This window comes from Epinephelus lanceolatus, chromosome 21 (genome assembly GCF_041903045.1).
Source record: "Epinephelus lanceolatus isolate andai-2023 chromosome 21, ASM4190304v1, whole genome shotgun sequence".
In the NCBI taxonomy this organism is placed as follows: Eukaryota; Metazoa; Chordata; class Actinopteri; order Perciformes; family Serranidae; genus Epinephelus; species Epinephelus lanceolatus.
In genome coordinates, this window is record NC_135754.1 from 18,325,287 (window position 1) to 18,347,796 (window position 22,510).

A 22,510-nucleotide genomic window follows, 5' to 3' on the forward strand; every position below is an offset into this window, starting at 1 on the left:
AAACAAACTGACACGCCATTGATGTCACTTTTTCATTTATTTTAAGTTCATCTCAATGATTTTTAAGCAATTTGTAATGTCTCTGAAAAAGCATCTCATGACTGTTAATCAGTTATTCATTCAAGCTGCTATGGAGATTAGTTCACATTAGATCGCATTGACATTCATACATTTTAAGTCTCAATAGTAGAAATATGTTCAATTATGACACTTTATTGATATGTTTCTATTTTTTCTTCAAAATATAAAAAGATAGATCATGAACATTCCGTTGAAATATACTTTATACAGTTCTTGATGAGTTGTTCTTTGTGTCCCAACATTTCAAAAATAAAATCCGGCATAAGTCACAACCAGATACTCCAGTGACCACCTCTTCTCCCCATTCACTCTCCTACTAAGACCGCAGTACAATGGACTAGTACCTAAGTCTGTTTTATACAATGTGATGGCATGTGAAATGAACATACATCTTTTTATCTTTGGAATGCTTACATGAATGCATGATGTCAGCCTGTAATATCAGATGTATGTATATCGGTATGACTTCTGTGGTGTTGACAATGTTATTTCTAATTAAAATAAGATATGAAATATATTAGAAAAATCTATTCAGTATGATAACATTTCCTCTAAAACAACTCTGGTCTTATCGCTTTGTAAAATAATTTTTTTTTTTTTTTAGATTAATGTGATTGCTAAGTCACTCTATGGAAAGCCATAAAGCCACTACACATGTGGTTGCAATCATCTGAACTGATGACAGAACATCTGTGTCTCAGGGAGCATACAGTTAAGTGTCGATCAGCGGCATTCGTGGTGCGGATTGCATACAGTGTCCTCAATTAAGAAAAACATATTGAACAGAAACAGGCACATAAAGAAAACCAATAGAATGTGTCAACCAATGACCACATAACACCTTCTAGACACCCAGAGAGGACGTGTCATAATATTATCACAACACATAGTAACCATGAGGTTAACAGTGGCACCTACTTACCATGTAAAGCATTTTTGTCGTTTTGGTTATGTGAGTGTTACACAGGAAATCTTTAACATTTCATAACAGATTGCAAACTTTTGAAAATAAAACAGACTTAGCACTCTCGACATTGTAACTCATTCTGTTCAACATGACTAAATCAAATGGCAGTATTATGCAATAGAAAAAGGAAAGACATCTTTTTCAGTCTGGCACTGGCAGAGCAGTCACAATGAAGAGAATGAAGACATGGCAAACGTATCGTGAGAAACAAAGGGAAAGAAACAAAAAAACAGGACAGTACTCGGCCATGAAAACACAAACAGCTGGGTGAAGCACAAAGTTTTTGCAAGTGTGCACACCATTGCTCGAAGTTTGCCTCTGAAATATTCATAAACATCTTTGTGACCATCAAAAGCCGCGGTTGCTTAATGCCTTCCAAAATGGGAAAGGAAAAATCGGGAGCTTTAAAAAGATAAGGGACCAAAACAAAATCCCACGGACCGTTTTTGAAAATAGACAGAAGCTCTAGGACTGTGTCTATGTAGTCTACATCACATGATATTCTGGTGAGCCTCCAACTGCAATGTACTGGGAATGGACAGACGACCATTCAGCTGCCTGAGCTGAGCCCTGAACCAGCAGGGCCTGAAACTCACTTGGAATACCAAACCAAGGATGAGGTGCCTGGAGAGCACTCAACAATAAAATGCTTTTTAAAATCAATCTCCCCTTGGTGGACACTGGTATCTCTCATCCTCTCTTTCTCGCAACACTTAAAGTACTTCACTGACATCATTTTGGAAGCTCTGGGTCTCTTTGATTGGTGCTCACATGACTGCGTTGTGTGCTGTAATGAGCTGCCGACTAGCCAGCTGGATGACGGTAACTCCATGGGTAATGACGAACGCAAAGACCTGACCACCTAGAAAAGAAAAACAAAGACGAGCTACCTCTACACACTCATGCTGACACTGCGAGTGTGAGTAGTTTTCAGTTGCCTCTCGAAGGAAGACGTTTCTGCTCTACGACACGGCACAGTGTTCATAGTTATCAGGACTGGATTCATGACAAACGATGATAGGAGGCTAAGGGGGATATGTCAAGACTCTGTTCCCCCCCTCGAGAGATTATCAAGTCATAATGCATGCGTTTTTTTACACATCACGGTGAGGTGTTCACATTATCGTTATCTATATACTAGAATTTATTATGTTAGAAAGAAAACACCTACATCCACACACACCATCGACACACCTGAGTCCTTTAAACCACACATAAACTTTGGAATGGCAGTTGGTTCCATGCAAACCTGAAATCTCTCTTGATTGTTCGCCAGTATAGTATCTTTCTTTATTGGATAACCTGCACTTGTACTCCCATTTTTGTTCTACGTAGGACTAGTGGAACAGAACTGCCTATCCCAGCAAAATCCTGCCATGGGACATCCAAGGCCTTTACAGATCTCTTTAACACTGACTGAGGCGTTGAAGATACTCTCGAGGTTCTCCATTTGCCCTGCTACAATCATGTGACAACTCTTATATTATTGCCAAAGAAAAAAAAGCAAACTATGAGTACTAATCAAGCAGTCAAAGTTGTGGTATGGAGAGCTTTTTTTTTTTTTTTTTAGAAGTGCTGCTGCTGTTGCTGCTGCTGCTGCTGCTGCTGCTGCTGCTACGGTAGTTGTGCAAATGATTCAAGGAAGAAAACATGGACTTTGCGATTAACAACAAACAACCTTTGCGCAAATGCTATAGTTTGGCAAAGTCTCGAATGGTTAGAACTGAATGGTTATAAAATATACTGCTCGATGCACAACAAAGTAAAACTGTGGCAGCGGTCGAAAACACTGGAATTGGGAATGTAGGGCAGTAGTAGCAGAGAGATTTCATCAAACAAAACATAGTTCAGGGTGTACTTTGCAAACATACATGTTTCAATATTCACATTTTTTTTTAACTTTTCAAAACAAAATATAGCTCTTCTCTTTGATTATAATCTTTTTTTAAAACATTAATTGCATATAACATTTTTTTAATTCATTTTATATATACTTTTTTGTATCTCTAGCACCCTTGTCTTCAACTAAGGGCTTGCAGAAAAGACAGTCATGCAAACTAGTCATGCTGGTAAACAAAGTTACAAAAATGCATTATCTTTTTTTTTTTCTTCATTTGTTTATCTCAGCGTCCATCCTTTGTCTTTATAGGCAAGAGTCTGTCATTGCTCATTGTCTTTCAAAAGAACATTTTCCCGGTGCTTGTGGGGAAAACAACCACTCCTCGTAACAAAATATTCACTTCCCATCTTTTTTTTTCCAGGACTTTGACTCCATTTCATGATGCCAAACATTCTATTGAGATTTGCATCTGATTTTTTTTTTCCTTTCTTCCATTCTGGACCTTTTTCTGTTCAGAAACTTCCTTCGAAGCCATGGATAGTTGATTTGTTTATCAAAATATAGATTTGTTCTCTTTGTACACTTCCACACTTGCTCTACTCTTGGTCCATTTCTTCTCATTTTCCCCTTTGCCTAAAGGGCTCCCCTGATGGGCCATCCTTATCTTGACATCGACTTGCCTGAGCAGCAGTCGTTGGCAGCAAGAGGGACAAGAGAGAGATGGGGCAGTATTCATCTGGAAATTCTTGTGCCTAATTGGCAGTGTCGGCCTTTTGTGTTAGGAGGAGCATGTATCTGATTGGTCCCTTTCAAAAAATAATAACACAGAATTTCCAGTTAATGGACAGTTTTATGCGACGTAAAAAGCGTCCTCGTGGCATGGGCGTCCTTTTCGTCGTAATTTAGGCAGGCCAATATCCCTTGATACCGAAGAAAGACTGACAATTGTCTTTTTGTTTTGTTTTGTCTCCTTGAGTCAGTCTTTTTGCTCCTCATGACTGAGCACTGTGTCAGTCAGACATGGGAAAAGGTACTAAAATGTGCATATAGAGATGAGATGCTAGTGGCAGTTAAAGTACTTTTAGAGGCATGTGTTTGTACCAAACATAGGCAATGGGCAGTGTGAGGGCGAGTACAAGCCTCACCCTAAATGAAATATTCCTCTTGATCTGCGATACGTTACAGAAGGTCATTCAGCAAGTCTTTGCTACAGGACCTTTGGTATCGCATTTTCGGGGTGAGCCCATGTCAGTACATGAGAGATAAAGAGAAGTCTTTTTCCACCATTTCCTTGTGGTGAATGTTTCAGGTGAGTCTAAATGTACAGTAAATGCCATACATGACCTGTTTGAGCTGATGCTACATGTGCTTCATTTGTTCAACTTCATAGTTAGTGCTGTTTTTGATTATCTCAGTACTTGTGAAGAGGGCAGTGTTTCAGTCTAATAAAAGTGAATGGAAGACATAGGTTCAGTGGCAAACATGCTATACAAGTGCTAAACTTGAATGAGAGAGTATAGTGTGGGTGTTGGTAAATACTGTGCATTTGTGGTTGATTTCATGTGCACTGTTTGTATTTAGTGCATCGAATTCTTTTTTTGGAATGTTAATAGTTTTAATGAGTAAGACCAATCCTTTGTCTCTCATGTACTCTATATTTTTTTCTTCACTGGAAAGGAACCTAAGAGGAAAATGACATCTAAAAGATCCCTTGAATGCATAAATTCCTCTCTTCGAACTGTGGATGGATTAAGTCAAGTTATTTCCCAGCCAACAAATGCTACAGTATGTTAGCAGAGATGCTACATTGTTCATTCGGTCCTTTGTGAAGACAAGTGTTTGTTTTTTTGTTGTTGTTTTTTTTTTCTTTTCGGAAAGTTGTGAAGTTGCTCAGTTGTTCAGCACTGAGGATGGTACTGAGTTTGGTCATCGTACAAGATGGCGAGTATAATGTTGTCAGAGAGATGTCATCTGGAATGTGTAATCAGGAGTCCTTTTCTCTCCCAAAAGTGTGTCAGTGCAATGCTCAGTCAGTTTGCCCAAAAAACAGAAAAAAGAAAGGAAAAAAAAAAAAGTCAGTCAGACAGTTGTCAAAAAATGTGGTCGGAGTTCCAAGAGGCTGCTTTGGTAACAACGTGAGGAGCAGACCATGTGATTTTTTTAAATTCATGATTAACCTCTGGTCTCTCTCTTGTCACCCCAAAGATCTCCTTTAAACTGTCCATCCGCGTCACACCTGTCGCTTACGTGGCTCCCGCCTCAAATTTGTGTTTACCGGTTACTGACTCCTCATTAGAGAGAAGGCGAATGCTAGAAACTTAACACTGTGAAGACAAGAACAGAAAGCCATTAATATTTAGATCACACAGAATAAACAGAATTTGTAAGAGAATATATTCAGTCAACCCGGTCTCACTCCTAACTTGTCAAATACCGATGTGTGGTCAGAGGCTCTCGGCGTCAGATAGCGAAAAACAGAGGCTTCCTTTGAGAAGCATTAGGGCAGCGGCATTTTTTTAATTTTTCGAGGAACTGCTGTAGTATGAAGCGCGAGAAAGTCCACATAGAGTGGGCAGAGGTAGAGGTGGATTGGTCAAACAAACTCTGGACTTTCACCCAGGAGACCGCTGTTCGTTTCCCGTGTAAAACCAAAGTACATCGACTTATTTTAATGACAAGGTATTGTGTTCATATGTGTAGCATACTATGCTAGGGACAGATGTCATGTGACGTATGTGTCACTTGACACTGCATTATGTTCATAACAAACAGAGTTATTTAAAGCCAAACTATGTTTTTTTCTAAACCTAACCATGAACTTCTGTTGCCTAAACCTAAGAAAGTAAACCTAAAAAGTTCATTTTGAAAAGAAACTCCATTTAACGAGCAGAAACTGCACATTTCCTGTACGAAAAAACAAAATAGGTAGCAAGCGCAAATTGACACGCCGTCCCTGACCGTCAAAAACCAACATTGGTGGAGTACCTAGAACATCATAGTTTGAGATTTAGCTGACCAAGTATCGGCATTAGACAAGCTGGGAGTGAGAATGTGTTGATTCAGTGACATATAAACTAGAACTTTACGAGTAAGCACTTGAATCTTGATTGGTTTACAGAAGTGCTCCACTTATATAAACCAATCTCATATTTGGAATTTGCCAATTACATTGTTTTCCATAACACAGTTTCATAGTTTCACTAACATTATGCACAATATGGTAAGTAATCAGGGATTACCTGTAAACTGCTGGTTAACTGTGCATGTCAGAATGAAGTGCACACATTTAAACTGTTATGACAACTCTAATACAGCTACAGAAACAGTCTATATCCAACATACAGACAGAAAGTTGGCACACAGGTTATTCTTGGGTAACAAAATCAAGAAATGGTGACAATAAAACTGGTGACTGACAATATTAGAAAAACAAACAGTAGCTGCCAGCCAACTGACCAGCACCATGCTCCCCACTCTGCCAAATTCAAACATCTTTACAGGAGTGAATTATGTACAGAGCATTTTGGAACAAGCTTAGATGATGATGACCAGTTATTCACTAATGTGCGTGTATGTGCATATGTACGCGTGTGCAAACATTGTCACTTGAATGATATGTAAACTTCATGGGGAAACACATTTTTGACAGATGGACACGTACAAACATACTCAATGCTTTTCATGGAAGTTTTCACTTTTAAAAGAAACAGTGGGATCACACATTGGGGCTGACACCATTTCAGGAGGCTTAACCCCCGATTTATGCTATGCATTATGCAAGCACAGGTGCAAATTCAAGGAAATGTCTGTCAACAACAGTAGGTTGAGTATTGTTAGTTTGTCGCCTACAGTTATGGCAAACACTCTTGTATCACATGTGCTGGCATCATGCATTATTTACTGGGAGATTAAACACTTCTGTCGTGGTCTCGCTAGCAAACACCAACCCAAAACAAACATTATCCTTTATTGCAGCCACATTAGCTCTTCCAGTCTGCTCTTCATGTCACCCTCTTCCTCTGATATTTTCCACTGTATAGTTGCAGTTTTCTCCAGAGGAAAGCTGTTAGTGAGACACAGTTCATATTTTCTAAAGACCAGTTGTATAGTGAATGTTAGGGATTTAGTCGACTGAGAGGAAAGGCCCTCGTACATCCTACAAGCAGCAACTGCAGCTTACATTATGAGGAAGAGTGAGCACCTATTAATCTAACTCACCATGCTTACCCATTAAGCATAGACTTTGTAATTGTATTAACACAGTATTTCGTCATGCAAATCTCATTAAGAGTAACAGGACCTTCTCCTGGTGTCAGATACATAAATCTGTGTAATTTCCCAAATATGTCTGCACAAAATCAAAAACAAGTTAATAGAGTTACTTCCAGATTTATAAATTCCTGTGTATGCCTTCTTCTGTGTAACACGCTTAACAAAATCGTGCACATGTACAGTCTAAAGATACACCACTGTTTGTTTGGACACAAACCAGACTTTTCTGTCTTTTTCCTGGCACCAGCAGCATCCTGAAACTGTGCCAAAGTAGCCTTTGTGTTGATACACACAACAACACATTATGCACTGCTGTTGTAAATCATAACAGCTTATTGACTGATGGTACTAGTAGGTCAAAGTCAAAGGGATAGTCTAGCTTCTTGGTGAACTTCTTTGATAAATGCATTTTGCTACATGAGGATTGATAGGTGTTTTACCTCAGTGTCTTCAGCAATACATTAGTTTGCTACATCCCATGATAACTCAAGCCAGTTGCCAGGAAAAAATGTTGGCATTGTACATTTTTGCAAACCAAGGATATGTTACATTTGCACATTATTACGTGGCTGTGATGAAGCCATGGTTAGGTTTAGGCTGAAAACCACTTGGTTATGATTAGGAAAAGATTATGTTATACATACAGGAGTTTTAGGGGCAGAAGTCCAGCATGAAAAGTGGGTGCCAAATGCTTTTTGGGTCAGCATACCCACTGGAAAATTAGCGATGGGTCACTATAAAACACCAGTGTTTCGTGCCTAAAAAGCCACCAGAAATCACAACCAGTTTTGCTGTTTATTGGTTTGAAGGTTGGCAGCCACAATCCCCTCCACCTCCTCAGGACAACATCAGCTCAGTGTCACTTTAGAAACATAGATATGATATGTATAAAACGTACAATGTAACATATAGGAGTTGGCGGAAATGTACAATGCCAACATTTTTTTTCTGGCGACTTGGCTGGATGATTCTATAGCACTCATTTAGTGGACATTACAATTAAAGTTGATCAAATAGAATTTCCCCCCTTCATCTCACTAATGAAAAAACATACTTAGAGTACAGCAGTATTTAGTATTCTATTATTACTAATTCCAAATATAATAGTGACAGTCATTTTTCTCTCTAAAAGCTGCACATGTACCATACATGCCTTTTAAGATACATTAGCGAAAACCACTGAAATATTTACATTTACTATATTCAGTAGCATGAACTGCATTTACCCCATGTAGCACCAGCTCTTGTCCAAGCAAACAACAGAACTAAGAACGCATTCAGAAATGTCCTTTATCAATGCAGCTGAATTAATAATAGTGTGCCTTAAAAAGATCATGTGGAAATAGTACAGTAAAATAACAAACAAACATACTTTCTCTTTGAAATCCAGACCTAATATGTATGTATATATGACCAAGTGTTAGTCAGGTTAGTTTGACACTTCAGTGAGTAATTTGTAGGATAAAACTTAAGAAACTTTCTTCCCCACACTCACAAAGTATACATAGGTGTATTAATTTCATATGACTTTAATGTATTCACATGTGTAGATACAGATATGTACATACTTGATAATAACCACTGACCTATTAAGCATTGCTTCGAAGGTTTAGCTAGTTAAATCTAGCTAGTTTGCATGAACTCCTAAATTGACATCAGAGCCTATGGGGGCCTCATAGAGGCACTTACAACATCTGCCTGTTTTGTTTTCTTAAACAATGTGTACGTCAGAGTGTCGTAGGTGATTTGCATTGGCCACAACTATGTGAAATGACTCTTTAAGCCTAACAGAACCACACTTATGACATTCCTCAGATCAATTTTGTTAAAATACAAAGCAAATATGAACAAATACAGAACTTATACAATCATAAATGTTAAAATTAAAGTGGTGTTGAGTGAGATGTTATTCCTCTCACCCATATCCAGTCACTTAGAGCTTGAAAAAAAAAAAAAAAAAACATTCCTCTGCAGATATATAAGATGGATGGACATTTTCTTCACTGTAACAGAAAATGTACATTCCAACTGAAGTGGCATACTGCTGTAATTCAGAGTATCTGCAAATTGTAACGTCCACATTGTGGAGTCATTTGAAGATTATACAGTATGCATGTGCGCTTAAATAGAAGATTTTGTGCACTGAGAGAAGTGATGCTAGCAAAAAAATTGCAGACCAATATTCAGGTTTGCCGATGTGGACTAAGATTAGCTTTGACAATTAAACCCAGGCCAGTGAACATGTTTTATTGTACTCATTACATGTTCACAAATCATTTTCCTGCAAGTTAAATCTATTTAAAAACCTACTATCCCAGAGTTTCCCTACCTTCCCTAAGTTGAGGTTGACATTATCCATTAAGGAGCTGCTGTTAAACCAAAGCTCTGCATGCCACTCAGATATTTTCAGACAACACTAAATTATTCTAATTTTTTGACATCATAATGGTGAAATGTAACAATATTGAGTTTAAACATTACTATTAGCAACTTCAGTCTGAAAATATGTGCAATGGCGTTCAAAAACCCGTATCAGATGAAGCCAGGCAAGCATTACTTCTTGCAGTGACTGTAGGGTAGGATCTACTTTAAATGAGACACTACACATTTTACAAACCTCTCAAACTCCAGTCAACAATAGATTCAAGCAAACATTCAAGTGATGTCATAGCTTTCATCCTGAAACACAGTTCTGCATATCTAAGTTCTCAAACTTGAGGGGTCTGGAAGCACATCGATTTTTTTTTTTGTTGACAAAATGGCAACCATGGATTATGACAGTAAGAATATCAGGACCTGACTCTCTAAACAAGTAAATACACTCTCCCTTTACACCTGCAAAAAATTGTTGGTTTCTAAAGCACTTACAGTTTTTCCTCGTGATTTCAGTCTTGCTATGTTTCTGTTTGTTAAAGAACTTAAGGACAATTAAATACAACATTGTATCTTCTTTTTAACAAATGTTTTTTTTAGACAATCAGTGGTAGAGAAAATTCATTCCTAACAATGAAATACACATTACCAGTACAAGTGAAAAGAAAATATAAAACCATTACAAAACTAAAACAATTTAAAAAATGGCAGCCACAACATTAAAAAGTTTCAAGGACCACTAAGACATTGACTTGAAATAAAACAAGACAAATGGCTCATGATGTCATCGTAACACTAAATCAAACATAATAAGTTGACTGCCTACAAAATCTGTGCATCTTCAGGATTAAAAATAGATCTGCATATTTACATATGTATGTGCACAGCATGTTTTCCAGCATTAAAATAATATTGCATGTTTATTGCATATGTGAATGTTTTATTACTATCTTCTTTTTGCTCAATGTTTCATATAAGATCAATTTTCATGTGAGGGTGTCAATCTGAGGAAGGACCTCAGTGGCAAAAATATAAGCTGTAAATTCCCTAAAAGATATTTTTTATTTTAAATTACTGAGGGAAGTGGTATATAGGTAACCACTGTCCTATTTTTATTTTTCACAGATTAACGGATTGCGTCATTTAAATTTGTATTTTTTAAAACTGTTTTAGACAAACACTTAAACCAAAATCAAATGATTATGGGAAAAAAAATATATATATTTTAAAAAAAGGAGAAGAAGAAGCAAAATAGATATTTGGAAAAAAAACTGAACAGTTAGAGATGTTTAATGGTGCTCAGTCACATGTTCAGTTCGTTGTAATATGGTCTGTATCCCAACATGCAAGCTTTCAAGGTTAGTAAATTAACACTGTGTTAGTAAAGTGCTTGTATTTGTTCTAACTATATAATTATGTAGTCATCCATACCTGATTTTATAAGCATATTTGTTGCATTATTTATTGTCATTTTTAAGTAGCTTCCTAAAAACATTGCATTTAGACTTTTTCGAAAAATTGTAGGCCTACATATAAATACATAATTCATATACATTAGTGTCCTGATTAGCTTTTCTTCAAAGGTCCACTCAGTCATCAAATAGAATTTATTAACTGAGGATGTGATAGCTTAATTGTGCCGTTTGCCAAAGGCAGTGTGGGAGACAAAACATAGTTAGCACGTAGCTAGCCACGCAGCTCGACTCGTGAGGTCCTCGGCTGCACTAATAATGTTTAAAACCAAGGACAGAATTTTCCTAGAAATGCGCTTAACCTGAATGAACAAAAATTTAAAAATCTATTAACAATTTTGTCAAACCCACAGCTATTGTGATTAGCTAAGGTCAGTAGCATGTAACAAGCAAGTGCTAGTTTGGCTACATCCATCGATCTCACGACCCTCGTCTTACAATTTGTAGTGGTCCCTCCAGGATGTGGTGTCTACAGCCTACATGGCATTGAAACAAAAGTATTTAAACATTTTAGTAATTTTTTCATGTATTGTTGGGGGCATACAATGAAATTATTATTTTTATGTTATTAATTGATTTTTAATTTTGGGAAATGATTGTTCTAATTGCATATGATGCATAAGATGATGATAAATATATAGAAATGTATTAGACAACATGCTTGCAATTGCAAAAAAGAGTGACTGAATAGACCTTTAACTTTACACTGGAAGGTAGCAGTTGCATACATGGGATTCCAACAGCAATGTCTTAAAATAAACTAACATTTTAAAAGTCATGTTAGGCTGCAAAACTGAGATAGCTCTTATGATATGATACTTGTATTCTTTTCATTTTAGCTAAGCTCTTTAGTTTTTTTTCCTCAGCTTTTCACATCTTTTAGCTTTGCTGTGTAAGCTAAGGTGTCTATTGATGTCACTATGATGAGATAGAAAATTAAGTGTTAATACTGAGACTTATAGAAGCCGAGTCTGTCTTTTCGAGAGATTTACCAAAATGATGTCTACACTGTACATACATCAATATTCACAGAAGACAGAAAGTAGAAACCTTTTTCAACATCAATCTAATCTATAAATGTATTTTTGTCTTTGGCTAAATGAACTGAAGTATCTTGTCTCATGGTGATTACTCCGGACAGTGTTGTGAGCTTTTTGTTTGGTCCAGAACATTTAAAAATGGATGTCCATCTACACACTTAATCCTAAATTTCAAAATGTAACTGTGCACATGTATTCAAATTCATAATTCTTTTAAATCTCTGATACTATTTTATGAACTAATCAATTCATTTTTTTTTTTTTTACATTTCTTCTAGTAATTTAAAATAACAGTGACCCTTTAAAGCTAGGATTTGTATTTAACCCCATCAGCTAACTGGACGCATGCATCATAAACCATTAGATTCACAAGACAAGGGGTCGTTCTTTCTACATTCAAGTTCATTTCATGTTATTGCTATTGTTTTTGCACGGTGTACAGTCCAAATGGAGGATTCAATGTGATCAGTCCATGGCTAATCCACTGCAACTCTTATCATCCGATCATGAACATCCCTTTCTTTTTTTTCTTTTTTTTTTTTTTTTTTTTTGCTACAAAATGGAGGGGATGGGGGAGCGACAGCGGCGCAGTGGTCCTGGGGCCTCATAGGTTTCAAAGGGTGGGCTAGTGATAGGAGCAAGCCTAAGTGATGACCCAGCCATTCCCGATATGTTATTGAGACTGCGAGATTTCTCGTAGCCCGTTGCTTTAAGGAAATAATTTTAACCATTGATCGATTTAAAGTATTACATTATACATTATTGTTTTGATATCATATGCAAATAAAATAAAAAGAAATCATAGTTGAAATGTTTGGGCATGTTATGACAAATTTCCATATTCAGGTGGTTTGTTATGAAGGTCACATAGTATTGAAACATGAGCATGAGATTTAAGATGTTACAAGAGGAAATCAAAATTGAAAAAGAGGCACATAAGTGGAGCATAAGAAAATGTTATCAAATCATAAAGACATATAAAGGACAGACGAGGACAGACACAGACAAGACAGACAAGACAAGACAAAACAAGAAAATGCGAGTTATGATATGTCTTTTTTTTTTTTTCAAAACAGAAAAGCAAAGGATACTTTGATATTAAGAGATTTAACACCTATAATAGGCCCATTGAATAAAGCACCCAACATTTTATCACGTGAAATGTAATGTGCAACGTTCAGGTGTTTTAGACAACCGTTTGGCCACGACTATACAGTTTAACAACAACACAAGGAGTAAATACTCAAATATCACTGATACAGTTTAGGAGTTAACCACATGAAGTTTTACGTGGGAAAGCTCAGCCCTGTCGCCAGAGGAAAATGGCCGCATTATACATGTCTGCAAACAACGAATATGTTACATTTGCACATCATATTTGTATCATATCGATGTTTCTACTCCTCACAGGGTTTCCCCCATTTTCTGTGGCACTGAACTTGGGTGTTATTTATGAACACATTGCAACATTTCTCAGCAGCATTTGTGGCCCTGAACTTAAGTGGGGTTTTTTTTACCAACATATCGCAGTAGTTGTGGCACCAGCCTGGGTGTTTTTTTACCAACAATTTGCGGCATTTCCCAGCACTGTTTGTGGCCCCAAACCTGAGTGTTTTTTTACCAATATATCACAGTAGTTGTGGCACCAGCCTGGGTGTTTTTTATGAACACATCGCAGCGTTTCCCAGCAATGTTTGTGGCATCAGACCTGGGTGTTTTTTGACCAACTTATCACAGTGTTTGTGGCACATTACCTGGGACGTTTTAGCAACAATTCGCCGTGTTTATGGCACCGAACCTGGGTGTTTTTTACCCACACTTTGCAGTGTTTTCTAGTGGCATTCATGGCACTGAATCTCTCATCACATGATTCCCAGCTGCGTTTGTGGCCCCAAACCTGAGTGTTTTTTAGCAACATGTCGTAATGTTTGTGGCACCAGCCTGGGTGTTTTTACCAACACAGAGCGGTATTTCCCAGCGCTGTTTGTGGCACCATACCTGAGATGTTTAAGCGGCAAATGGTGGTGTTTATGGCACCGTACCTTTGTGTTTTTTGCCCACACTTTGCAGTGTTTTCTAGCGGCATTTGTGGCACCAAATCTCAGTGTTTTACACCACGCAAAACGTAATTCCCAGCAGCGTTTGTGTTTTAATCCCTGCCTTTCCAGCGGTTTTTGTCCCAGCAAACATTTTCAAACTTACCCTAACAGTTTTTGTGCTTTGATGTTACCACCACAACATTGTTGAGAAATGTTAAGTTTCAACATATCCTCTACGAAATAATGTACAAATGTAGCGTATCCATGGTTTGCACGCATTTTTTCTGGCGATTAAGTTGAAAAGCTGAGAAGTACTATGTAAATATTATGTAGAATAATTGATAGTCTTGCATTACACTTCACAAACAGCCAGCTTAGTATTTGCTTTTGGTTCCTGCAAACTTCAAATGGCCAACACAAAACCTGTCCTGCCCTGCAACATTTAAAAACACCTCCTATCCCCTGTTAAAAGCATCCTGTAATGAAGATCAGTTCACATTTTGTTTACAGTGGGAAATGACACACGGCCCACTTGGCTACTTGTGCAAGTGACTTTAAAGTGTAACACATTGTGCTTACACTGCTTAACGTACATTTACCAAAAACAATTTATCTACAAAGTAACACGTTGGCCTTTGTGTCCTTTCCCGCTGTATTTTTGTTGTGTAACACAGCATGCAGATGTTGAATTCCCCCTGTGGGAAGCAGCCACAGAGAAGGTAGTGCTGTGCTGACGGAGTGTTGTTGCATCAAGTGAAGTGAAACACACCATTGGTAGGTAGCAGTTAATCTTCCCTAACAATGGCTAACTGGCCCATAATGGGTGGAGTTTAACAGTTGCATTAAGAATATGTTAACATTAGCTGAAGTTTAGTTGAGTTTGTGACAAAATTACCAAGTTAGTGTGTATATTTTTGTCAAACTCCAACCATCACAAGGCCACAGTCAGACAACAAAGAACACCCATTGGTACAGTATGACGCCCTTAGTGCCTTCCTGCTGAAATGGAAAAATATATTGTGGTGCACAGCGGCCACTGCTCCACCACTCTAGACTACGCATCATTTGAGCCGACCATAAATAATAGTCCTTTTTTTATTCTGACTAGCTCAGGCACATTAGTCGGATGGCAACTCGGTAAAATATTGATGATGCATTTTCACTGGGTTTCTTAGGCTGCATGTCCCACAAGGATGTCTGAGAAGCTGTCTGGACAATCGTGGTGCTGCTTCAATCTCAAGTTTAGTTCAGAAAATATTTTGTTCATGCCACCTTAATGTATTGAGACAAATTGTCAGCTTGCATCACACGGCAGCCATTTTTTTTATGCTGAATCAGAGTTGAGGGGCAACAACAGGAGGGACAGGAAATAAAAAACTGTTTTTATAGCAGTACTACAGCAATGTGTGCTGGTGAATGCAGACAAAAATCTCTTAAAGGAAGAGGTGGATATTGTAAATCTTATACACATTATCTGATAAACTGTTCACCTGACCTAACTGAAGAGCTGATTAAAGCTATAAGCCTTTACGTTTTCATGAAATCAATACCTATTTTTGATATTTATGGTCTGCATTTTTCTTCAATAGCCACCTAATGTAACACATGCTTTCTGTAATTCCCTTTCTATATATTGTAGTTTTGATTGTTAGTGGCGTACTCCGCCACACCTGTGCTGGATTTACATTGTCTTCATGAGGGACTCACAGGAAACAATGTATGCATGAAATTCATCTTAATTTTATTTGATTTAGCCTATATCAGCCTTGTAGTTCACTGTTCGCTCTCTGACACCATGTCAGAGCTACATTAAAGGCATACAATGCAGGATTTTATGTAAAAAAAACAACAAAAAAACAATGTATAGACTCAAACAAAACTAATACTTTTCAGTCATCATTTACGACGCATTAGTGTATCAGGGTGTCTACAGGTTTTAGACACTTAAATGTAATGCTTTTTAAGACCTTTTTCAACCAAATTTAAGACTGAGTTTTAGACAAATCATCTTTTTCTAATTCAGACACTGCAGGTAAGTATGAAGGTAATTAGTATGTATGTTGTCCTGTGCAGAGGGAGATTTTATGTTGGAATATGACTACTAGAGTGCATTTTGCCAACAGGTAAGTGCGAGTATAAAGTAAAAAGACTTATCATTAGGTTAAATGATAATTTTAAACATTTGTGACATTAGAAATTTGGACTTTCAAGCAGAAAATATTTTAATAAAAAAAGAAATTCAAAGATGGATAAAGAAAATTAGAAAAAATGTTTATGGCAACTAAGACATCATAAATTCAAATTTAAGACTATTTAATGACTTTTAAGGCCTAATATTTAGAAAATTAAATTTAAGACTTTTTAAGGACCTGTAGACACCCTGTGTATGAGGATGTAATTTTCTTCAGAGACCCTGCCATTTGCCTGTATTTTCTTATTTATTCTTATTTTGCTGTGTTTGGGTTGTTTATAACTTTATAAAAGCTCATGACCAGGTGCAAAATTGCACTGAATTAGAGGCAGGGGATGAAGAAAAACGCAGAGTTGGCATGTTTTCTGTTAGATAGGTCGATGCTGGCGGTTAGCTTAGTTAGCTTGTTAAAATATTCAGTTTAATTTCAGTTCAATTGGGTTTTATTTATAAAGCTCAATATCACAAATCACAATTTGCCTCAGAGGGCTTTACAGCATTCGACATCCCTCTGTCCCTGGACCCTCACAGCGGGTAAGGAAAAATCAGTATCAGTTTTTCTATTACAAAAAATGTACCATTTCTACAGTAGTGCAGTAGCTTGCAGCGTACAAACAAACGGCGTAGGGAGGAGGGGCCAAGCATGAATGTAGGTTTTATAAATAGCAATCAACAATTCCTGCATAGTATACCTTTAAGTTCCTGCTAATGCAAACTGACTGCTGCTGTTTCACATATAGTCTAACGCCTTGTTTCTGCCATTAAAAAAGTTATTTTTCATAGAGTATAAAAATAAATATAGGGCATAAAAACATAACAACTTTATAATGTAATGGTAAATTAGTAGTATTTACTTGAATATTAATGTACCTGTTATAATCATGTCCCAACAGTTCATATGAGAGTTTTTTATTCTGCTAATATTATGCTATGAGTTGTATTAGCTTAAATATAATGCAATTATTAAACTTAATTTGGGTGCTACCTCTGATTAACAATGACGAGTGCTCTACAGATTTTACGTATGCTTTATGGGAATTCACAAAAAGTTGGGAAGCCTGAATAGGAAGTTACAACAAAAGGTTTTGATTCTGAGAAAGTGATTTGGATCTAATCTTTGAGCAAAATCAGCACGCAGTGTGGAGAGAGAAACAATAAAGGGAATAATACACGCTGCTCACGTGATAAAAACACTAAGATCACTATATTTCATATACAAATTGATTACCAACCATGCTAAGACTACACTACTAAATGTATGGGTGGTCATCTTTGCAGTATTTAATTCTATCCTAATTTTCTATTTTTTGCCTTTTTTAAAGTCTGAAATTGGAGGATTTGAAACACTCATCACGTGTGATATGAGTAAAATATGGACAAGAGAAAAAAAGAGTTCCAATCTTTTGTTAAGATGAAGGTGAAACTGATGAAGAATAATGTAGACGGGGCAGTCAAAGTGCTGCTTGGTAAAAATTCAAGACAAGGATTGTTTTCACAAATGACAATAAAAATGCTGATAAAGTTAATCATGTCTCAGCCACTGCAGTCTGTCACGCTCTGCTGGCCTCCTCCTCACTGTGCTAAGTACTGTATTTACAACATCAACAGGGGTTTGGTGCTCTGGGATCGTCCATCAGGGGAAATATTGAGTCTGGCTGTCACTGCGTTCGGTGATGACATAATTTTCTGCCCAAAGTCACACTTAATTTACACTACGGAGGAAGTACGTACCTACCTACAGTCAGACTTTAGTTACACTTGCACTGCAGTGGCGGCCTGGGGATGGGATGGAGAATGAGTGTTAATCACAGAGGGAGAAGGTAATGGACAGGGAGGACACAGAGGAACACAGAGAGAGAGGAAGAACTGCAAATATTCTGACCAGACTGTTTACAAATGAAATGCTCGTGTAAAACTAAACAGATTGGAAAAAAATAATATCCTTAATCATTCTTGTGTGTATGTACATACAGTAGAAGGCAGAGAGCTACTTGACGCCTCCATTACATAATTCACATATGTCCTATAATTTTATGCGTGTGCTTGCTCTGGAGGACACAGGATTTGCTGACTCTTCAGATGCTATTCTCGGCATGGCCGTATACTGTAACTGTATCATCCTTACATGGGATCAATCGCCTGTTAAAGATGGTGTGATCTCCTGTTACCCTTTATTAGATGTATTGATCGCTTCACGGCAGTTACTGAAGCCACAATGTGTCCATACAGTACATACAGGGTGTCTTTTGGGAAAACTAGATGACATGCAACTGTATCCTGCTTCCTCTTGTTACATGTATTTAGGCCATATGCATCAGCTGTTGAAGCTCAATCCTTTTAATATTTTAGATATGTATGCATCTCATACATATACATATATATTCATCTTTTGTTTTTCTTCTGCGAGATACAGATCTGGCTTGGACGAAAGAATATTTGCAGACTGTTGTGATGAGGCAACATCGTAAGAGACACAGTGGTATTGTTACACACGTTAGAACATGCAAGACAGTGTGGTTTTAGGTACTGAGTACGATGACATACAGGAGGACACTGACACGGTTTCACACATAAGGAGCTGGCAAGTTAGGGTTAGTATATTTTATTTAGTTGTATCATGGACTGAGCCACCTATAAGAACTGTACGCCAGAAATTGGCTGTGATGAATAATTTTGCGTGAGCACAGGCAAATATTATAAAACCTTTGGTCTTGAAAGGTAATTCCACCATCAGTCTATCTTAATCAATATCATAAGAAAGGTAAGCAATTGGGTACATAAGGGTGGAATGAAATGTAGATGGAGAGCGAATGCACCCTGCTAAATATAACAGCTTGTTTATAACTAGGGCTGCAACTAATGTGTATTTTCATTGTTGATTAATCAATGTTGTTGATCATTTTCTTAATTAATTGATTAGTTGTTTGGTCTATAAAATTTTTAAAAATGGTGAGAAAGGTGATAAGTGTTTCCCAAAGCCAAAAATGATGTCCACAACCAAAAGAAAAATCAGTTTACTGTTATAGAGAACTAAAGAAACCAGAAAATATTCACACTAAAGAAGCTGGAATCAGACTCAGACTGATTAATTGATTATCAGATTAGTTAACGATCAATTTAATAGCTGACATGATCGATTAATTGCTTTACCTGTATTTTAAACTAGATTTATTATTTAGATTTGTTTAAACCTCAACATAGTATCGGTTTACAAGTGGTGAAGTTGTTCAATAAATAATATAATCACTATTCTTGGGTCAATAATCCATTAACAGTTTTCATAGTTTAAATTGGTAATTAACAATAAGCTTTTTTGGTCCTTGAAAATGTCCTGAACCAGTGAGATTTGTGCCATTTTTCTGTGAATCAATGTCACTGTTTTGTTGGCAATTTCCTTTGTCATTCCAATTCATAGAAGACAGATAGTTGGTGATGGTAAAACTCAAAGGAGAACACAGGAAGAACATAGGGGAAGTCAAAACATCAAACAACAAAACACAGCTGTACAAAAATCAAAGACATTGATAAAACAAAAAAAAACAACTATAACCACAACAACAAAATATAGTATTCAACATAAAATACAACTTAATCCTACGCACACTGAAAAGCATTCAAAAAACAGCACTACCACACAAAGTCACTTCACGATACTCCACAAAAATACAGAATGAAAGATGTACAAAACATGTTAGAAACATAAATAAGCGCAAAAACCCAAGAAATAAAAGACAAATTTGTACACACAGTGAGGAAGTGAAAGGAGAGAGCGTGGAGAAGGAGAGATACAGAGAGAGAGAGACACAGAGAGAAACAAACGAGATCCTTGAAGAAGGTCTAGAGGAGTGATTGGGAGCGGGCAATCAAAGGGGTGATTGACCGTTTGACCTTAGTGAGACATGCATATTGCATCGGGTGCATAGGAAGTCAAATGGCCAACAATCAAAGAGAAGAAACTGAAAGGCTGATAAAAAGAAGTTGGAAAAAGACATCTTATGCGTGTATCTACGAAATAAATCACAACTGAAGCACACAAGAATGAGTTTTAGAAAGCGTGAGAATCCCTCTTTAAAAACAGGAAGGAGAACGTTTGGTATCAGCGGAGAACAGATAGCTCAGTTTCTAAATATTCACTGTTTGTCTTTCCCTAAATCACACATTTTTTAAGCATGTAAGGTCATGTAAGTTTAAATTTTCTATATGTAGCCAATGCTTCATTTACACACTGGGTGAGAGGTAGCTTTTATGTCTACAAGCCCTGACACACCAAGCCAACAGTCGGCTCTTGGTCAATGTCACGCCATCGGTGAGCATCTGCGCCCTTGTATTGGCGGTGTGTCCAACACTGTTGGCAACAGTCAGCCCCTGTCAGTTTTTTTTGGCTGATTCAGCATGTTAAATCAGCATCAATGACAGCACATCCCGTTGGTTGATAACATCACTCTGATTGGCCAACCTGGTCTCACTCTGAAGTCGTCGAAATCCGGTACTTGGGCAGTGACTTGCGGCGTCAGACACTGACAGAAAAAGCCATCCTTTAATGTCAGCATAAAACGTGGTTGGTCACCGTTATAGTTTGACGGTGCTTTGCAGCATCAGGGGGAAACGCGGTGGGACGAGAAGGAAAGTTAAGGTGGTGAAAGTCCGAGTAGGGTGAGTGGGAGTTGTGGTGGATTTTTCCTAAACCTAACCACGTGCTTTTGTTGCCTAAACCCAACCAAGTGCGTTAGTTGTTCGAGGAAAAAAACATCAATTCACATTGTTGTACCATTGTAGTGCATTTATTTTGAAAGGGACTTGTGTAAACTGTAAATTTCCTGTGAAAACGGAAGTGTATTTTGAAAGAAGACTATGCATGTAACAGGCAGAACTTGACACGGCATCGTAGTACATCAACAACCAACGCACCCAGGGTACCTTTCACGTCGTACCTGGACAGTAAATATAATTTGTTCTTCAACATCTGGTTGTACTGTTTATGTGCCAACTGGCTAACCAGCGTCTTGAATTCGTCCTGTTGGTCTTCCGGTTTCCCTTTTTTTAATTACAAATACAGTAACCGCCACTTGCCAGTATGGAGAGTTATTTCCTCTCACTCAGGCACAGGATGAATGTGCTAGTTGGCTGTAGTCTGTGTGGCGTGTTCAGGTGCAACTTTTTGGCCGAGACATAGGCGACATGAGGCAACTCAACAGTACGCCTTTGTCACTGCTGGTTCTTTGATGTCAGTTCGGTGTGTCTGGGCTATACACACATGACCTCCTTCTCAAATGCTAGATAACTGGGTTCCAGAGATGGCATTCAACAGTTGATTTTTTTTTTTTTTTTTGGTATTAATGGTAAGCACCAACTACAATCTCTTTCTCCAGTGCACAAAGCTCAACATGATCCCAGCCTAAATGTATGAATTACAGAGTACAACATCCCACAACCTGACGCTTTGTCCTGATGACTTGAGCACTTATTTCCTTCACTCCTGATTTGCTTTAAAGAGGGATTTTGGCAGCATTTAGATTGCAGTTTATACATGAGAACCACTGAAACTGAAGCAATGTCAGGGACTTGTAAGTGAAGGGCTTGGACAGCTCGAAGGCTTGCTTACCTTAGACAGCATGTAGCCGCTTTTCAATCAAATCTGTCATAGCGTTTTGTCTGTCTTTCTGTCTGTCTGGTCAGTAAGTGTTTCAGTCACCGAGTGCAGCTCATAATCCTTTTGATTTCTATCCAGGTCTCCACAGTACAAATACAAAAGGTCCTGAACTTTGGAATACACTAGGCACTGAAAGCACAGATACATGGTCGAGGGAATAGTATTTCAGATCCATTACACGCTCACAGCACGGTATTTTTTGCGAAGAAGTATTGTGATGACTGGCTTTGTTTACAAAGCTGAAATAAGACATTGTATAAACAGTTTTAAATGTTTGCTTGTTTTCAGCGTGGCATGTTTCAAGAGGTACTATCCCTTGACCTAGATAGCTCCGCTGACCCCAGTGACCTTTGGGCCTCGGAAAGATGTTTGTCTAACAACACTGCACTCAACTGTGTGAAGATATCAAGGCTGGACAATTGATTTGACATCAAATACAGTATATGTACATGTAAGTATGCACATTTTTGAGCCTGAAAAGTATTCTAGTATAAAAGGAACAGGTGCCATTGCCTGAAGAGTATGTAAGTTTAACCTGTGCATGAGTACATGTACATATATAGATATAGAACTGTAAAAAAGGGT

The 22,510-nt window shown here is 37.6% G+C and overlaps 1 protein-coding gene across 9 annotated transcripts in view; it reads right to left on the reverse strand.

The window, feature by feature from the left end:
- Positions 1 to 18: 18 nt before the first annotated feature.
- Positions 19 to 22,510, reverse strand: part of LOC117246951 (voltage-gated potassium channel KCNC1-like) — a 67,530-nt gene continuing 45,038 nt past the window's right edge. For 4 of the 9 annotated variants that reach the window (XM_033610998.2, XM_033610993.2, XM_078163152.1 and 1 more), the window contains one exon: positions 19 to 5,212. In XM_033610998.2, the coding sequence (XP_033466889.1) occupies positions 5,199 to 5,212 (14 nt within the window). In that variant the 3' untranslated portion in view covers positions 19 to 5,198. The other 5 variants (XM_033610992.2, XM_033610991.2, XM_033610994.2 and 2 more) reach the window with 3 other exon arrangements.